This window comes from Acomys russatus, chromosome 16 (assembly GCF_903995435.1).
Source record: "Acomys russatus chromosome 16, mAcoRus1.1, whole genome shotgun sequence".
Taxonomy (NCBI): domain Eukaryota; kingdom Metazoa; phylum Chordata; class Mammalia; order Rodentia; family Muridae; genus Acomys; species Acomys russatus.
Genome location: NC_067152.1, coordinates 20,606,629 through 20,626,353, shown reverse-complemented (window position 1 = coordinate 20,626,353; position 19,725 = coordinate 20,606,629). Strand labels below are relative to the sequence as shown.

Here is a 19,725-nt window from a genome sequence, read left to right as displayed (position 1 = left end):
AAAGGTGACCAGTGCTGAAAGCTGGCCATGGAGTGCTCAGGAGGGTCTCTCAGAACACGTCTGGCTGCTGGTGGTGCTGGGCTCTGGCCAAGAAGTGAAAGGGCCAGCATTTCCTGGAACAAGAGTGTACCGACACTGCCTAGGACCAGCTGCTGCTGCGTGGGCTCTGCCCGCAGCTGGAGGAGAAACAAGAGGACAGAATAGTGAAGTGTGAGGCTTTCTCAGAGCTATGGTACAGGATCTGAGAGACACTTTCCTCTGAGTGGGATGCTGTCAGTCCCTCCTGTGAACGTGAGTGCACTCAGCAAAATGAAAAAGCTGGGGATGGTGACAGGCCCACTTGCTTTTTTGGAAATAGTGATCAGAGAAACACTAAGGATGGATCAGCTACGCTTTCCTCCAGTGGCTCAGGGTAAATCTCTAATGAAGTTGTTCTGTGTATGTATGTATGTATGTATGTATGTATGTATGTATGTATGTATGTGTGTGTGTATGTGTGTGTGTTGGGGTGGGGGGTGTCCCTTTTCATTTCCTTTTCTGAGACAGTCTCATTAGGGAGCTCTGACCAGCCTGGATCTCGTGATCCTGTCTCAGCCTCTGCAATCTGGGGATTATAGGTGCCTACTGCATAAAGGTATCTGGGTTCTTAATTGAGGGATGGTACCTGAATACCTAGAAAACTCCTAAGGGAAGGGGTAGAGGTCATGCCCCACCTCACCTCTGCCACTGCAGAGCCTAGGACTTCCTCCGGGAACCTGAGCAAAAGGAACATTCTAGTACACATACTGGGAATTCCTAGAAAAGTTTCAGGGCCAGTTCTTTATGCCATCTACCTTTGACTCCTGTCTGACCAGGTACTGGGAGGAAATGTGTCCTTAATCCTCTCTCAGAGCCCTCAAATAATCCAGACCCTGCAAGGAGACATCATGGGTATGGCTGGCTGCCTGCCCCTCTGAGAGGGCATGTCAGTCAGTAATGCCGAGGCCAAATATAGAGGAAACCAGATACCTTATGGGCCCAGGGCCTGGGGAGACCCGTGGACTCTACAGTTCCTGCCCCACCCCCAGCTCTTTCAAACCCTGCACCCCCCACCCCCACCCCATAGCCTGGGCAAGCAGCCAGGAGACTGGCATCCCCTCTCCTGGCCCCCGCCCACTTGGGGACATGTCCCAACAAGTCCAAGCACAGCAGGAGGCTGGTTCAAGGTTGGAGGGGGGGGGGGCAGGGTTTGAGCTGGGTGTGAGCGTGGGGACACCTCTCCAAGCCCTTTTACAAGCGTGCCTTCCCACAGGGCTCCCAACACCAGGAGACTAAGAGGAACCACTCCTGTCCTTGCTTCTTCAGCCTCCCCCAGGAGACCAAGACCATAAAGCTGGGGTCGGGAAGACCAGAAAGCGAGGCCAAACCCCAATAAACTACTGGTCAAATCGAACTGCAAATAATTAGTCCTGATGGCCTCCACCCTGCTCTCCTGGGAGTGAAAAGTCAAAGGGCAGAATTGCTGACGCAAATGTCAGGGGAGACATGTGGAGGCTTGAAACAGCTGGGCTCCTGCTCGCAGCGAGGTCACTAGAGCCCTGAACACTGTGTCCCTCAGGGCAGCTGTTCTCAAAGCATACGAGCTAAGGGGGCTCTGTGGCTTTTCCCTCCTGGCTCCAAGGTCACCAGAACCTGTTGGAGAGGATTATTCAGACTCTTGGGAGAAAAGCTTCGCCTTCTGCCTGATACTTGATTCTGGTCTTGTGAACCCCTCCTGCCTTCTACAAAGAGGGAAAAAGGCCTCTGTCTCCTGTGAGGGGGATCCTGGCTCCAAACCCTCTTCTGGGTTGGTACACCTTGGCAGCATTACCCCAACGGTGCACAGTGGTGGCCTCCAGTGGTCAGTGCAGGATTTGAACTTGGGCCTGGGGCTGGGCTGCTACCATCGTGACACTGCAGCCCAAGGCCCAGGCCAGAAAACCTTGGACAGAACAAGAGCAGCTTGGGGATTTGGCTTTGGTCAAGGATATTTACTAGGTCTTAATTTTTCCTCACTGAATTGTGGCTAGACCTCAGCTGAAATATCCCACTGTTAGCAGATCAGGGTCAACATGTCTGAGGATGAACTCATCGTCTCCTGGCCCCAAACCTCCTCCTCCTCCGGACTTCCCTGTTTCCATTAATAGCACTGCCACCACCCAGTCCCTGGAGCTCCAAACCTTGTCATCTTCAACCCCTCCTTTTTGGACTAGGCATCTGCAGGCCGCCCTTCCATCCTCCTGTTAGTTGGCCTGGTATGCTCAACAGCACCACCCAGGGGCCAGGCCCGATCACATGACCCAACACCTGACGACTTTGTGACTTCAGGCAAGTCCCAGCTTTCTTGGCTATAATGTGAGAACACTCATTTCATAGGATAATGTGTAACTCAAGTGACAGAATGTACCCGAAAACCCTACCATGTAAGTTCCTAGACACTGAATTTCACATCTAGAGCCCAGAATTAAAGGCAGCCTTTGGGTTCATTAGGCCCATCCCCTGCCTTCAGGGGCAGGTACACCTGGCAGATGTTGAGGTCATTTAGCCATAGGAAATAATTCTTAGATGTGACAATCACAGGTCACATTCAGCAGGCTGAGTGAGGGCAGCCCATGTGCCAGGTTCCAAGTGAGGCTGAGCACACAGCCACCCATCTGAGGGGCATGGCCTCATGGCAGGTGTTCAAAAGGGTAAGTCTCTCCTGTCACCCCGCTGCCACCCTTACTGTTACTCCTACCCCTGTGTCCATGTGCGCCTTAGGGTCAGGAAATGAAGCCCAGGCTGGCCCAGCTGGCTGTTTTCCTGTGGGCAGATGTTCCTTTCATCACCCTGTGGATAAGGACCTGGATCCCACACAGTTCCTTCAAATGAATGGTAGGAACCAGATTCCTAAAGGGGATTTTCATCCTGAAGAGGCCACAGCAGGAGCATTGGGTGGAAAGGCTTTTAGAATGAGGTGGATGGGCCATCCTAGAGTCCTCGGTCACCTGTCCTCTAAGACCATAGTTCTCAAATGGAAGGACGCGTTTGTTCCTGTTTCTGCTGTCACAGCTGCACAGTGGGCACTGCTAGACATCTTCAGTGGGTCAGGACCAAGGGTGATGATGTACAGCTTCTTAGTGCTCAGGACAGACCTGGAGACAGGGCAGCCAGCTGACAAGCACAGACCTGACCTTCAGTTTTTATAATGATCTTGGTGTTCCTGTCCCCCTGCCCAGCCCAGGGAAGTTTCTAGAATAATCCATGCTGACTTCTCAACTCTTTCACAAGGACAAATAGGCCCTGGAAGGACACTCAGCCCTGGGCACTCACCATCCCATTTCCTGAGCCTCGTCTCTGCTGGAGCTGCATGTAGTCCCTGACACTGAATTCAAGAGGGAAAAGCAGAGGCCAGCGAGGAGCAAAATAGCTCTCTCAGCTTTCTTCAGAACCAGCCTTCAACCCCAGGGGGGAGGCAGACTTCTGGAGAGGCAGGGGCAGGAATACCTTGGCAGGGCCAGGAAGCTTCTGCTACTCCATCTAGTGTTTACATGTTCTCCTTTGACTTCCACAAGCACCATTCCTACATAAACCACTGTCTTTCCCCAGAACTGACTGCTGTCCCCAGATGGAACTCCACCTTGTACAGCTCTGGTATCCGAGCTTCTCGTATAACTCAGGTGTCTGCTCTGAGGTGACTGACAGAAAGTGACCCTGAGAGCTCATTCTGGGACTGCTTATGGGGCTAGGGACTCACAAATATGCTCACCGTCTGTCTCATCTCAGTAGAGGATACCACCTTCTCTACCATGGTGATGGTGTCAAGCTGCCGGGTAGTGGCAATGGGCCTGGCTCTGGACCCCAGCTGTAGCTGCTGATGAGCCAGGCAGTTCTCCAAAAGAGATGCAGCAATGACTGCAGAGCCTAGCCCTAGAGAAAGGAGGAACCTGGAGTTCCTGAGTGTATAAGGTTCTGCGGGATCTGGGGTTCCAGAAAAGCCACCACTTGCCTCAGAGGTTACTTCTTGGGGTCACATCCATGTCCCGGAAATCCCTGTTCCATAGCATTTAATCTTTACCTTTCTTTCCACTATGCTGCCACTCTGTGTGGGTGGGTGGGGGGCATTGCTACCAGCCTGTCCCAGTGCTGCTACCCAGGAGGTCACTCACACCTCTTAGCAATCTTCTATTTTTAGCACCCCAGAACTGGGGAGGGGTAGTGATGGCCTGGCCTTCCTGCCCAAGGGATGTTCCTGCCATTCTTGTACTGGGCCAGGGCCCCAAAAGAAGGGCTAGGAATTTGGCTTTCTGCCTGAAAATGGTCTTTGCCCCAAGCAACTTCCCCTGGCTCTTCCCTTTCTTTCCCTGTGCTGTCTGGCCACATCACCTGGTGGGTCTGGACTGCAGTGCTGTGCAGGGGTCAGTCCAGGATAGAGCTTTCTTTCGCTGGGGGGATAGTAGGGGAGCTCCCTCCCTAGAGGCACTTTGGCTGGAGTTTGGGGCATCCATATCCATCCTTTTGGAATAGCTGTGAATTCTCTTAAACCCCCTAAGCTTGAGGCTGCTAGTCACTGCTGCTGAGATGCCCCATCCTTCAGGCCTGCGCCTGCTTTAGCCAGGTGTGTGACCCAGAGCAGCTCTCACTTGGCTGGCCTGTATCAAGACCTCAGGAAGCCTGCAAGGGTGCTTCACCATGGGCTCTGCAGCGCCCACCCTACTCCAGTCTCCACCCCCTGATCCCCTCCTGGTGTCAGCAGCCTGGGTAGGGAATGTTAGTCAAGCTTCTGTCCCCTCCATGGGGCTGACAGTCAAAACCTCACCTGCCCCAGCCTTCTGGTGATATCTTTCCCCTCACTAACATGTAACCAACACTGATCACAGATGGTGCAGGAATCCTCCCCTCCCCCATCCGCCTTTCTGTTGAGAATCCTGGGGCAGAAAGCTATCCTAGAACCCACTCTGGCCCAACACTGTTGTGTCTAAAAACTGAGGCTCAGAGAAAAAAATGACAAGGCTAAGGCAGTGACCACACGGAGCAGCTCAGGAGGGGGATGTGAGCTCACTGATAGCAAGGGCAGTGGACTAACAGGTCCCTGTCCCTGAGAGTAAGCAGAGGAGGGAGTGTAGAGAAGAGGGGGGAGAGTGGCCTTGGAGGTTTATTCAGGCACACAAATGCTCTCCCTCTAATCCTTACCCCCGCCTTTCTTTTCCAGCAGCAGCTATAAAAGCCAGGAAATAGATGTGGATTGATGGCCTATAATGGGCTTAGTTAGTGCTGTGACCTGCTGAGTTATGTAACAGAGATATTTGTTATCGGCTTGGATGAAGTTTCCATTGAAGCAACTCACTAAGCTGATTCCATGACATTTCCTTTAGCATGCTCAGAGGTAGCAGCAGAAATTGCTCTGCAACTTCAAACACCACACTTGTAGTGTGGACACTTTCAAAAATCCCTTAGGCCAATGTTTCTCTTACCTATCTCAAAACCTGCTCACCTCGCCAGATGTGGTAGCGCACACCTTTGATCCCAGCACTCTGGAGGCAGAGGCAGGTGGATCCCTGTGAGTTTGAGCCCAGCCTCATCTACAAAGAGAGTTCCAGGACAGCCAGGGCTATACAGAGAAACCTTGTCTCGAAAACAAAGCAAGGAAGCAAACAAACAAAACCTGCTCACCTCAGCACCAGCCCCATGCCTGGGTCCCCTGATGCCCAGGCTATAGGCTACCTTGGTAGAGCTGAGCAAAGATGTTTTCCTGCCCCTAATGAACAGGTGGGGGAGGAGAAGCAGGGCAGTGAGAAAGCACAGCAGCCTGGGGGAAAGGAAGCCACTGAACTAAGAGTCAAGAGTTCCAGTCTCAGCTCTGCTGTTGCTGCTCTTGGCTTCTGGCTCCTTAGCACTTGGAGGTTAATACCAGTATGGCGCCACCTTGTGCTGAAATGGGAAAAGAGCCTGATCTCTAGCTGGCACATTGGGTCTTCTTCACCTCCTTTCTTGCTCAGGGAATGACAGGGTCTTGTAACCTCATCTCTCATCCCATCATCTCAGTTGCTAAAGGGGCCCTAGGAAGAAGGTGTCTGACGGTATTGATGCTTTCCTAGTTTCTGTCCATCTCCAAGATCCCCCAGGAGCCGGGTGGTGCTGGTGCACGCCTTTAATCCCAGCAGAGGCAGGCAGAGCTCTGTGCTTTCGAGGCCAGCCTGGTCTAGAGAGTAAGCTCCAGGCCAGCCAGGGATACACCGAGAAACCCTGTCTCAACACCCCGCCCCCCAAAAAAAGATTCCCCAGGAAACACAAGTGCATGAGATACCCCTGAGAGTCAGTAAAGCATGCCTCTTGGTGAGGACTGTCTTACACTGTTGATCCTAGTTGTTTGTGAAAAGCCCCTCGTAGCTTCCCTGAGAAGGAAGCGCAGTTCCCCACGCTCACCCCTACCCCTTGTCCAGCCTCCACAGATACAGACCAAAGCATAAAGCATGGAAGGCCAATGGCTGAAAACTCACTCCCACATTTCAAACTTAAACCACAAATCCTTGTCTGGGATGATTCAAAGGTAAAAGAAGGTAGGCCTGGTGACAAAGGACACCAGGAAAAGAAAATGAGGCATCCTCATGGAAGGATACAGGCATCTTGTTAATTGCCGAGTGATACATGACCACATGCTTTCTTGCAACAAAGAACCTCAAGACCACTACTGTGGTGCCAAGGAGGAAAACCTGGTTTCTAAACAGTTACTCCCTGTTGGGGTATCTGTGCCTGAGATGCCCCTGTTAATATCTCCAAAGACACAATTTTGCCTTCTTGCTTAGGAAGGGTACTACTAAGCCTTAAAGTCATACCAAAAGCATAGAAGCCTCTGGACACCAGTCTCTGCCCTGTTGTGTATTTGATGTTAGTTTTACTTGATTTGGTGTCTGTTCCCCACTCATGTTCTGAGTTTAGTTCTTGTTATAAAGCATTAGGAAACAGGTGTCACGATTGCTTGAATGGTATCTAAAAATGTCAACTTTACGACTATGTTCATGCTTCTTTCTGTCTGCATTAGGAATTAAATGCAGTCTTCCTGTGCTTAATTTTCAGAATAAATCTTTTCTTTAAATTGGGGATGGCAGGCCAACAAGTAAAGGTCTCTGACAGGGTCAGAGTACTGCTTCTCTGGGGACCACCTTGCCCCCTAGGGCCATGCCAGGCTCGGAGCACTGATAAACAGATGGGAAATTCTTGCAGCCAAATTATAAGCAGACAACATTCCAGTGTCACATGTTCAAGCCCTGCTTTGAATACATTTGATTACATGTGAGCATTTCTGAGTCAGCTTTCCCCATCAACCTGTGTTCCTCTTATTCATCTACACATCTGACCTCTGCTGAGTGCCCTGCAGGGCCAGGGTGTGCTGTACTGCACACAGTACCTCACTTGCTCAGGCCGAGCATTATGTGGTGTTACAGCAAGGGAACACAGTAGTCATGTGACTATTGGAGGGTCACCAATTATCAGCCAGTGGACCAGGACTCACAGGCAGGCCTTACCCGACATGTGCAGCAGTTCCATGTCCAGCAGGGCTTCCCATGCCTAGGCCTCTGGATAACATGGGCTCCGTAATGCTCTCCACAGGGAGTTCCTGCAGATCGCCTGTGAATTCATGGACATGTACCTGGAAAAACTAGATGCCATGAGCTAATTAATGGCCTTTTCCTATGAAAACTATAAGAAATTGTCTTGCCAAGCAAAACAGGCTCATGAGAGGTAGCAGCAAGTTTACAGTATCCTAATCTTCAACTGCTTTTGAATCCAAAAATAAGGACTATGAAGCTGAGGTGGGGGTAAACCTTACAAAATCACTATCCAAAGGCCAAGAGCGAATGAAGCTTTGTCTCCTGGAAAATACAAGACAGGAGGGCTACCCTCCTTGTAAACAAATGTTACCAGCTTGAGGAGGAAAACCTTACTGTGCAATAGCTCCCAGGGCAGATCATGGCCACACCTCCCTCTTCTGGCATGACTGAGAACTGCAGCTTCTGATGAGATTGCTGCACCCACAGTCAGGCTGTATTTTGTCTTCCTCTATTTTAGAACCTTTACCTCTTTAGAACTCTTTACCTCTGTGGGTGGAAGCTATTATGCTGCTTTTAGCTGGCCAAAGAAGCAAGGAACTGTTTGGCTTCAGCGTCTCCTTTGATAAATTGGAAAGTCTAAGTACTCCGACCCTCCTTAATTGAACCCCAATCTCTTACTCTGTGAGTTCAAGACCAACCTAATCTATACAGCAAGTTCCAGGGAAGCCAAGCCCAATAAGTGAGAGCCTGTATCAAAAGAATGAAAAACAAAGGCCAAAGATTACTATTATCATTAAGAACTTGAAGCAGTAGCAGCCTCTGCGAGGCATGAGGAGAAAGGAGGGAAAAGAAAAGAGAAGCAAGAACTCTACCTTTCTTAAATTTATTTTTTAAAATTATCACCCCCCAGTGTGTGTGTGTGTGTGTGTGTGTGTGTGTGTGTGTGTGTGTGTGTGTTGTGTGTGTGTGTGTACGCACGCGCGCGCGCGCAAGCACCAAGGTCACAAGATGACTTGTAGAAGGAGTCGTGCGACCTTAAGCACCTTTATTCACTGTGCCAACTCACTGGCACCAAATCTCACCATTCACCTAATTTCACTATCTTGAAAACATAATCAAAACACATCGGCATTACATTAATCACTACTGTATTAAACTGCTGTGCTGCTGTGGGGTCTCCTTTATAATCATTCATGTTCTCACATCCCTGAACAAGTGTGTTAAAACACATGTCAAAAATTCATATTGGAACATGTCTCTTACCACTGAGCAATCAATCACAGGAGGCAGAGTGCAGGGCTAACTCAGCTTTCCTAGCTGTCAACTGAATGCCCTCCTAACCACTGCCACATGCCACCTGTACTTGTGAACCATGGACAGGTCTAAATGTCCCCACTGCTCACTTTCAGTCCGGGTCACAGAACAGTAGTCTTAGTTCTCAGAAATGATGTTTTATGGGACAGATTATCGGACTTTCTGATAAAAACCAAGTCTAGAGCCCCAACAAAGATAAAAACAAAGCACACTGGACCTCACACATGTTTCATATACATATTTATATATATTTCATGTACAAAGTTACATTCTGAACCCCAGGGATTCCATAATAGAAATAAATACTGAAATAACTACATTGCTAAGTGAGCTTTTTACGAATAGAAACAAAGCCTCAGCGTCTAAGAGATAGCAAGTGGGCCGTTCTAGAGCCCAAGTTTATGAGGCAAGGAAAGTTCTGGATGTCTAGGACAAAAACAAATTTAGGACATTAAACAGTTAAAATATATTCAAATATTGAGAAATATATGACAAAATTATTAATAAAACTTCATTTTTAAGAGAAAGAAAAAGACAATTAGTGTTACAGAATAGCACAACCCTGTTAGAAAAGCATTTATGATTTCAACATTTATTTCCTTCTCTTCCCATCTTATAAAGTGGGACACAATCAGCCCCTTCCCCACATGATCAATTAAGAACCCTAAATCTGGTCAAGTCCTTTGGTAATAGTCACAATAATAGGAAATAAATATCCATTTCCGTGGCATTTACAAGACTCGTATTCTTTTTAGATTAATATGAGGCATTCTGTTCTGTTATGAAGGCTGCATGTTAAGTGGTCTCTCCTCGACTTCACAAGAAATGAACAATGCTACAACTGAGAGGGCATTTAACCTCTCCACAGCAAACACATTCCATCTGAGTAGTGATGCACTGCATGCTCTGTGCTGAAATGTTTTATGCTCCCAACAAGTTGCAACTTGTAGGAGATTTTTCCAGTTTGGAATCTATACACGCAGTAAGAGAAGGATATTCTCAAAGCTGAGGTCTAGAAAACAGTCTGCTTCTGCCTCACAGAGATATTAGCCTGTACTACCTAGCACATTGAGACATACAATGCTGCTGCTGCTTTTATAGACCAGCCATGGCTGCACAGTTGTCAGTTCATATAGTTCAGCCTCAGACAGAACCCAGATGTAACAAATGACAACTCTCAGTGTTCTGCCTTCTTCCTCCAAAAGTCAGTTTTTTGCATGGGAGACTGCCCAGAGCTCTCAAGCCCTCTCTGTCCTGTGGTGACTATGGCATTTTAGCCCCTTTCACTGCTTGCAAGCAGCTTACATTCTGGTATTTTTTCCAAAAACTACCCATTGACCAAAATAAACATTACAAGAATGAATGTTATGGAGGGCAGAGGAAGAGAACTGGAATTACAAACATAAACACAACCCTTAAAACAAGCTGCTATAAATGCGTCTTGAGCTAAAATCACCACACCTACAGTCTGAGTGAAGTCAACGTCATTAAGTTTCAAAGAAACAATTAGAACCAGAAAGAAACAACGGACGTTTCTTCTTTACTTTTTGACTTCCTGAGTTATGCTGCACCGCACAAACACGCAAAGATCTTCCAAACAACAATGAGGGGTCTGACTCTAGGACAGTTCTTGGGATTAAAATTCTTCCAAACTTTGGTGTCTCCTTATGAATTTATACACTTCCAATAAATGTTAACAGTATTTATTAAAAAGTATTTGCCCCAAATAACTCAGATTTGAAATAAAGATATAACAAACAAGCTATGGAAAAGTGATCTGCTCTGAAAAAAATGACTAAGTAGATCAAACAAAATATTATCCTCTATGAAGAATGCTTAGCCAAGCTGGGTGTGGTGGCTCACGCCTATAATCCCAACATTTGGGAGGCAGAGGCAGGTAGATCTCTGTGAGTTTGAGGCCAGCCAGGTCTACAGAGTAAGCTCCAGGCCAGCCAGAGTTACACTGAAAAATCCTGTCTTTAAAAATAAAACAAAACAAAAAACAAAAACAAAACAACAAAAACATTAAAAAAAAAGAATGCTCAATTAGAAAAACCTGTGTTTGAGTTTTGTCTATGAAGTGGTCCTTCCAATGACCAGAGGATCTGTTTTCTGTTATTTATTTACTTATTAGGTTTTTTGAGACAAGCTTTCTCTATGTAGTCTTGGCTGTCCTGGACTCGATTTGTAGAGCAGGCTGGCCTCGAACTCACAGAGATCCATCTGCCTCAGCCTCCAAAGTGCTAGGATTAAAGGAGTGTGTCACCATGCCGGGCTGTATGTTTTTATTTTTAAAATAGTACATAACATTATGTTTAACTTTGCTTGTGGCAGTGGGTAAGAAATGATAAATCATACGTTTTCAGAAAGCTTGAGAGAGGGGGTTAAACAAGAAACCCTGTAGCATCGCGGGTTTTTGAAAACTCCTAAGGTTATCATCAGTTAAAACTAGATTTGAACCTACTTTTTCAAATGGACGTTGAGAGTGGAAAGACTAATGCTGACTTTGCTAGCTTCACAGCACTTCCCTTGGAGATGGCATTTTAAGCAGGGTACAGATGCTGAAGCATTATTTATGCCAAGCAAGCATCGGTGTTTGATAGTTTTATACAGAACAAAAGAAATCAACTTTCCTAATCATTCTGCGTTCAGCTAATTGGGCCAACCCCACAGCCACCACACTCAATAGCTTAAGAGCAGCCTAGGAACATTTAGCTAACAGGTACATCTTTTTCCCCATGGAAAAAACTGAATCAACTACCACCATTGTCTAGGACAAGGAATACAAAGCAGTTTCCTTTTAGAACATCCTTCCACTGCTGAAGTATCCTCTACACTTCCCAGAATATTTCCTAAACTTCAAATAATACATTTCTTATATGTGAGGATGAAAATGGGTAAAATTAGTTTAAAAAAACGACACTATTCAGAGAAGTAGGCTTCATAAATTTAGAGTTCTAATGAGACAGGAACAAGAGATTTTATTTAAATAGTGTAGCCTTAATTTCTTTAATATAAAACCCCCCAAATCTGATGAAAACAAAGTTTTATATACCATATAAACAAGATTTGTCAGAATTGAAAGTGAAAGTAATTTACAGTTAGCTCTTAGCCCTCTTGGGACATTTAGATAAATCCTGATAATCCATTTGTTATTAGTGCATCAGTTCTGTAATACACTGATAACCCATCTGTTATTAGTGTGTCAATTCGGTAATACCCTGGGAAAACTCTCTTGTACTTCCTGGTACAGTTCCATTTATTAAGTCTTTCCATTAGTTCCATTATTAGTGACAGCTAAAGCATGACCTCATCAATTAAGTGATTAATTAGACTGTGGCAGAGCCATCCACATCAGGATTGCTTCCTGTAACTCACCAGTTTGCATAAAGTAAACATTCTTTGATTTGTTCATGATATACTGAAATTTCCCATTAACACTGGTGCAGTAAACTAGCTTGCTCCTCTGTACTGTTACCATAGGACAGATTTTGAAATATAAAGGTAACAGGGAAAAATGCTCACATATTATGTGGTGAAACGTCTTTCACAAAAAGAGCATTAAATAAAGGGAAAATAAACCATGCAGAAGAGGCAGCTTTCTCGTCTCCACCTGTCTGGTATGGACTCATTCACTGCTGCACATCACTTGCCACACTATGAGGTGACTCCTTTCTGCTTTGGTGACTGAAGGCTCCAGTGGAAGATCCTCTCCAAGAAGTTCAGATTCTCCACCTTCATCACCTAGTGGAACATAAGGAAACTGAAGTTAGGGTGAAGACAGAAAATACAGAATGATGTGAAAGGGACTCATAGTTAGTCTGTGAGCACAATGCAAAAAGCTGGTTTGATTTCTACCGCAGAGAACACAGTGAAGAATCCCAGGGGCTGGAGACACAAGAGACGGCTCAACAACTACAGCACTTGATAATCCGAACTGGAGAGATGGCTCAGAGGTTAAGACTGACTGACTGCTCTTCCAGAGGTCCTGAGTTCAATTCCCAGCAACCACAACCATCTATAATGTGATTTAATGCCTCTTCTGGTGTGGAGGCTTGCACTGTTTACATAATAAATAAATAAGTTTAAAAAAAAAAACAAGAGCACTTGATAGTCTTTCAGAGGACCATCACCTATGTTTGGCAGCTCACAACTATCTCTAACTATGGTTCCAGGGGATAGGACTCCTCTTTCTTGCTCCTAAGGGTACCCATATACACATGGTGTACACACAGATGGAAAAAAAAAAAGTAAAAGAAGAGTTGGGGGCCAGTGAGGTAGTTTACTCGGTAAAAGCATTTGCCACCATACTGTGGAAGGAGAGAATTAATTCACACAGACTTCCCTCCGATCTCCATATACATGCTATAGTGTATGCACATGAACACACAAATACACATTAAATGTAACAATGACAAAAAATATGAGTGCCAGAATCTTCACCTGTAACCCCCCAACAGCACCAAGTGCCTGACTTCTGAAATTCCCTTTTCCTTTCATTCATGAAGCCTAGTTCACAATACTGTGCTGGACAGACATTACAATATGTCTGTTCAGTAATGATAATAAAAATGGGAGACAAAAAAGCAAATATATCCAGTTCTGTGTTTTTCCAAAATGGACATTCTACTCCTGTTTATTTCAAATTAAGAAAGTGTGAGTATGGAGCACACTGACTAAGGCCCAGAGAGCCCTGCTGATTCTCAGTGAGCTGGGGGCGTTCTCTATCTGAGATGGCAAGTCTGCCCTGGCACTGCTGCTCCTCCCCACGAGCTCACAGCAGTCAGCTCTGCTGTGCAGAGCAAGGTTATTCTGGTACAATCTAGCTGACAACTTGTGTAGTGGGATGGATTTTTCAGCAGAATCCTAAAAATGTGCACACTAAGAAACAAAGATAATCCACCAATGTACTGGAATTTTGTAATGTTTTCATTTGAGTTTAGCAGAAGAAAATGACACTATTGACTAAAAATAGAGGAAGAGAAATTACAGAATATACAAACATTTCTCTGCAGGCTAACCCTCCCCACCCCATCCCCCACCATGCCTACAAAATGGCTTTTTCACAGCAATGTCAAAATACAGTGAGCACACTCAGGTCAAAAGACAAATTTTCTCCAACTAAAATATAATCATATATTTAAGGAAAAATAAGTTTAGCTCTTTTTTGTTCTTGTTTTTTTAAGGCTTATTTATTTATTTTTATTTTATGTGTATGGGTGTTTTGCTTGCATGTCTGGGCACCATGTGTATGCAGTGCCCAAGAAGGCCAGAAGAGGTATTAGCTCCCATAGAACTGTAGTGAACTTCCTTGTGCATATTGGGGATATAACAGGGGACCTCTGGAAGAGCAGCTAGGGCTTTTAACCACTGAACCATTTCTCCAGCCCCAAGTTTGGCTCTTAAATTTTAAATATTTATAATGGGCCAGGTGTTGTGGAGCATGCCTTTAATTGTGGCACTCCAGGCAAAAGTAGGCAAACTTCAGCAAGTTCTAGGCTGGCCTGGTATAGTCAATTGTAAGCCAGCAGGGCCACAAGATGAGACCCTATTTCAAAAGACAAGGGCAACAGCAAACTACAATGGTAAAGATCAAGTGGCTGGGACACAGGTTGCTGGTTACTTGCTTTCCGAGCTGTTTTGAAGACTGTTACTATCTTGTTCCCCAGGCTCCCTATATCCTACAATTTAGGATAAGCCCTTACAAATGCAGGATTGCTGGGATAAATTCCTATTGCTAAAACATTACAGAAAATAAGAACAGCAATAAGGTTAAACTCAGGGTTTTTTTGTTTGTTTGTTTGTTTGTTTTTTGAGACAGGGTTTCTCTTTGTATCCCTGGCTGTCCTGGACTGGCTTTGTAGACCTGGCTAGCATTGAACTAATAGCAGTCCACCTGCCTCTGCCTCCCCAAGTACTGGGATTACAAGCGTGCACCACCAAGCCTGGCTTATTTTGTTTTTTTGAGATATCAGTTCACTTTGTACCCCTGGTGTCCTGGAACTCACTGAGCAGACCAGGCTCCATCTGTCCCTGCCTCCGAGGGTGCCAAGATTAAAAGCGTGTACTACCATGTTTTGTTTTTAAAACAACATATTCGCTATTAAAATTAGCATTTGTGTAAAAAACAAGTGTATTTTCCAGGCTGGATTACTAGAGATACTGCCAAACCTGGTTAAGCAATTTGTATGCTATTTTCAGAATCTGCAATGGTATTTGGTGGAGGTGGAGAACTGCAGAGATCTGACTAGCATATTCTTTAGTATCATTCCAACTGCTACACTGCACTCCAAGGAAAAGCTGCAACAATCACCCCATGGAAGGGAGTCTCTACAGTTCCTTTCAATAAAACAGTGCTGTGCCAGTAGTCAATTGCTTTAGAAGCTTTAAAACTCCGGTGTTCTTGCTGGCATCAAACTCTAAAATGTACATTAATACCTCTGGCCCACAGAAGTATGCCAAGAGCCTTTGGCATCACATGTTCTGGTTGATACTGAACACATGTGTACACTATCATTGATAAGAACCTTTGATAAGACATCTTTATTGTATTCTCTACAATAAAATACTAAGACACTTATTAGGCTAGTGTGTTTCTTTGTAGCAAGCACACATTTGTACAGCACTTCTTTTTCCTTCCCCGTCTTTGGGCTGCTTCCATTTAGTGCTCGGAGTGAACACGTGACTCTCCCACACCTACTAGCTAAAGATTCCTCATGGTGCTACTTCTGTCTCCACCATTACTAGACAACTCAGATACCCACATTTTCTTTTTCTTCTTTTTTTGTAGATAGAGTTTCTCTATGAAATAGCCTTGGCTGTCCTCGTAACTGCTTTTGTAGAATCAGGCTGGCCTTGAACTCACAGAGATATGCCTGCTTGCCTCTGCCTCTTGAGTGCTGGGATTGAAGGTGTGTACCACCACCATACCTGGCCTTAATTAATTAATTAATTAATTTTACTTATTTGTGTGAGCTGCCATGTGGGTGCTGGGAATTGAACCCAGGTCCTCTGGAAGAGCAGCCCTCTTGGCCACTGAGCCAGCTCTGCAGCCCAGATGTCCACCTCTTCCAACTCACTGCACATCTCTTGTCGCTAACCTAAACACCTTCTCCCCAAATCTAGCCACATTATTCCTCCATTTCAAGTTCTGCAATTCTCCTTTGCTTGAAAAATAACCACAAACTTTTCTTGGTGTCATGTTTTGAATGAAAATGGCCCCCACAGACTCACAGGGAGTGGCAACATTGGAAGTGTGGCCTCATTGGAGGAAGTGTGTCACATGGGTGGGCTTTGAGATTTTAGATGCTCCAAGCAGCCCCAGCAGCTGAAGCCCACAGAGCAGAACTCTCAGCTCCTTTTCCAGCAGCACTGTGCCTGCCTGTGTGCCACAAAGCTCCCTGCCAGAATGATAACAGACTAACCCTCTGAATGGTAAACCAGCCCCAACTAAATGCTTTCCTTTTTAACAGCTGCTGTGGTCATGGTGCCTCATCACAGCAATAGAAACCCTAACTAAGATACTGGGAAAATACTTTCTATTTCTTTTTCCTTTCTGTTAAAACACACACACACACACACACACACACACACACACACACACACACACACACACACTATATGAAGGCCTTCCATAACTAATCTCACCTTCCTTCTGGATGAAAAATCTGTACGGTGTTACCAGTTTTTAAAAAGACTTTCTTCAGTTAAGATGGTTTTACCTGTCTAATAACCCTTCAGTCAAACTCAGTGAGGCATTTGTCTAACAGGCAGAAGTCCTGGTTTTAATACTAAACATTGGAAAGCAAACCAACCCCACACAACAAGCAAGCAAAACTAAATCACGTCAGTCAAGCCTTTTTCAAAAAACAAAAACAAACAAACAAAACTTAGGAATTGCTGATCCCCAGCCTGAGCTCAGCAGCCTGTTCCCTAACATAACATTTTAGATTAACACTACTTATTCAAAGGTGTGTGCTGCCATGCCTGGCCCTTTTTCCTTCCTTCCTCATTTCTTTCTTTCTTCCCTTCCTTCCTTCTTATTTTGTATGAATTGATGTGAGGGTGTTAGATCCCCTAGGACTAGAGTTTAACTGATACATTTCTTTTCTGCCTTATCTTCCCACCATGGGAAGAACTAACAGCTCTCCACTGGAGAATTTACAGTATTTTAACTTGATAACAACATTAGCTCTGTATTGTTCTATGAAACCTATTGAAAGGAAGCAAGCGTGGCAAAGTACACCTTTAATCCCAGTGTTTGGGAGGCATAGGCGGGTGGATCTCTGAGGCAAGTCTGGTCTACAGAGTGAGTTCCAGGACAGAAAGAAAAAAATCTATTAAAAAGGGACTAGTGACTTAATTAATTTTAAGACTGTCAGGCACAAGGTGAGAAAGTGAACAGATAAACAATGTTTTATGAAGTATTTTTATTTCACTTTTTGGTGAGAAAACAGGTTCTTGTGAGTGGATAGTTCGCTCAAGGCCTTATGTTTACAATTCTTCAGCTCGTCACATGAACCTTCACACAGACCTTTGGCTATTTATAACACTCTTTCAAAGGAATGTTTTTTGGTATGAAAGAAACACAAACACACATATACAATAGATATGTAGAAACAGTAAAATATGCAAAAATCCTTCTTTAAGTGAAAGATCCAAAGAGAAGTTAGAAGTCATTATCAGTGATTTCTTATTCATTGTTGGTAAAAACCCAATTTACAGAGCACAGTGAAAACTGACCTCCCAGAACAAAGACTTACCCATCCGGAAGTCAATGTAGCCTTCTCCTCCGCTGATGACAAGCATGGACTTCAAGGGCGTCTGGCTACTGGGCTCCTGTGCAGATGACCCTGCTTTGTCAGCTGTTAAATCTGCTCCACTACCGCTACTTTGTGGGCTGATGACCTGACCTGTGTTGCACAGAAACACAACAGTGACTACCACTCATCACTCATGTGGTAGGGAATACTATTGTTTTCTACACCCTTTCAAAGTTAAGTTATTACATGGTTGAATAATGACTATAATTGCAGAATGAGGAAGGGTATGGCAGAGGATAGTCATGAACTCAAGGTCAGTGTAGACTACAGAAATCTTGATTCAAAAAAATAGAACTTAAGCTGGACAACATTCTGATTGCCTTTAGTGTGAGGGCTCAGGAGGCAGAGGCAGGAGGATTGCTGTGAATTGAAGGCAGCCTGCTCAAGGAAGTGAATTTAAGGCCGGCCAAGCATGTACAGTGAAATCCTGCCTCAAAAAGGTTAAAATGAAAATGCAAATATTTAACACACACACACACACACACACACACACACACACACACACACACACACACACGCATGTATTCAATATCAAGGTACTAGAAATACTGGTAGGCTCTAGATTACCAGAAAACCATTATATGAAGTTTTAAGAGCACAATTAAAAAATCTGGAGTAAACCAATTTCAAAGTAAACAGGAGTAGATGTTCAAAGTTCAGTGGAGACACGTGTATGGCAAGGTGGATGCTCACTGGCTGCTCCCAACTACACTGTTCTACTTTTTGATCTGAGGGGCAATAGAAAGTTCCCCTTCTAAAGGTAAACATTAGTGTTTAAGACAGAAAAATCTTTACTTAAGCCTAGGAATTGCATTTTTGTGGTGGTTTGAAAAAAAAAAGTCCCTTATAGGCACAACTATTTGAACACATCGTTCCCAATTAGTGCACCTGTTTAAGGGGGTGGTGTAAGCTTGCTGGAGGAAGCAGAGCACTAAGAGCAGGAGAGCTCATAGCTTGCTCTACTTTCAGTATGCTCTCTCTGTTTTGTGGCTGCAGTTAAAGATGTCATCTCAGCCTCAGTATGGTGACACACAGCTTTAATCACAGTACTCATGAGGCATAGGTAGAAGGATCTCTGTGAGTTTGAGGCTAGCCTGGTCTACAGAGTGAGTTCCAGAACAACTACGGCCACAGAGTGAGACCCTGACTCAAAAAAGAGCAAAGTTGTAATTTCTTAGCTTCCTGCTGTCACACTATCCCTACTGTTATAGATTCTAAAACCCTTTCTTTTCTAAGTTGCCTTGGTCACAGCATTTTATTATACCATAGTAAAGTAATACACAGTTCATAATATTCCAAATCTATGCCCTTTTCTTTTATAGTTAAGAAAAGTATGTTGGTTTTTTTTGTTTTGTTTTGTTTGTTTGTTTTTGTCCTGGACTTGCTTTGTAGACCAGGTTAGCCTCTAACTCACACCATTTGCCTGCCTCTGCCTCCCAGAGTGCTGGGATTACAGGCATGTGCCACCGCACCTGGCTTATTTTTTTTTTAACTTAGAGTATACATATAAAATTGCTGCTACATGTACCATTTGTTTTAAAGTTCAAATTCTAAGATAGAATTCTTTGAGTATGAAATGGCATGGAAGAGAGAAACCTTTACATATCATTCACAATAGGAACAATTGAACAATCTCCAAGACATTCCTCTTAGAGAGCTTAGCCTGTGGGCTGGGGACGTAGCTCAGAAGCAGAGTGCTTGCCTAGCATGTGTGAGGGCCAATGTCCAATCCCTAGAGCTAGGGGTGGTGGTGTGTATGTGTGTGAGAGAGACACAGATAAAGAAAGCTTTGACTATGAAATACTTTTTCCCTTTTCAGAATCTGCTGTGCTTTGGTCAAATCTCACAGACCATATGTCTGTAGGCACTAGCAGAGCACTATCAGCTGATGTGACATACTATAAATTTATATTTTTAGCTGAAAGTGAATGGGGTAGTATGATGGATCCCCATAGGGTTTCATTATTGCGTTATTTAAGCTTACTCTGGAAGCCATCAAGCTGCTAGGAACAACTTCTGCAGCAGAAGGCAAAGCATGA

At 44.8% G+C, this 19,725-nt stretch overlaps 1 protein-coding gene across 2 annotated transcripts in view; it reads right to left on the bottom strand.

Annotated features, from left to right (window-relative positions):
- Window positions 1-12,412: 12,412 nt before the first annotated feature.
- Spag9 (sperm associated antigen 9) overlaps window positions 12,413-19,725 on the bottom strand; it is a 129,744-nt gene continuing 122,431 nt past the window's right edge. For both annotated transcript variants that reach the window (XM_051158329.1, XM_051158328.1), the window contains 2 exons: window positions 17,627-17,776; window positions 12,413-12,608 (listed from right to left, as the gene is read on the bottom strand). In XM_051158329.1, the coding sequence (XP_051014286.1) occupies window positions 12,493-12,608; window positions 17,627-17,776 (266 nt within the window). In that variant the 3' untranslated portion in view covers window positions 12,413-12,492. The remainder of the gene's footprint in view (window positions 12,609-17,626; window positions 17,777-19,725) is intronic.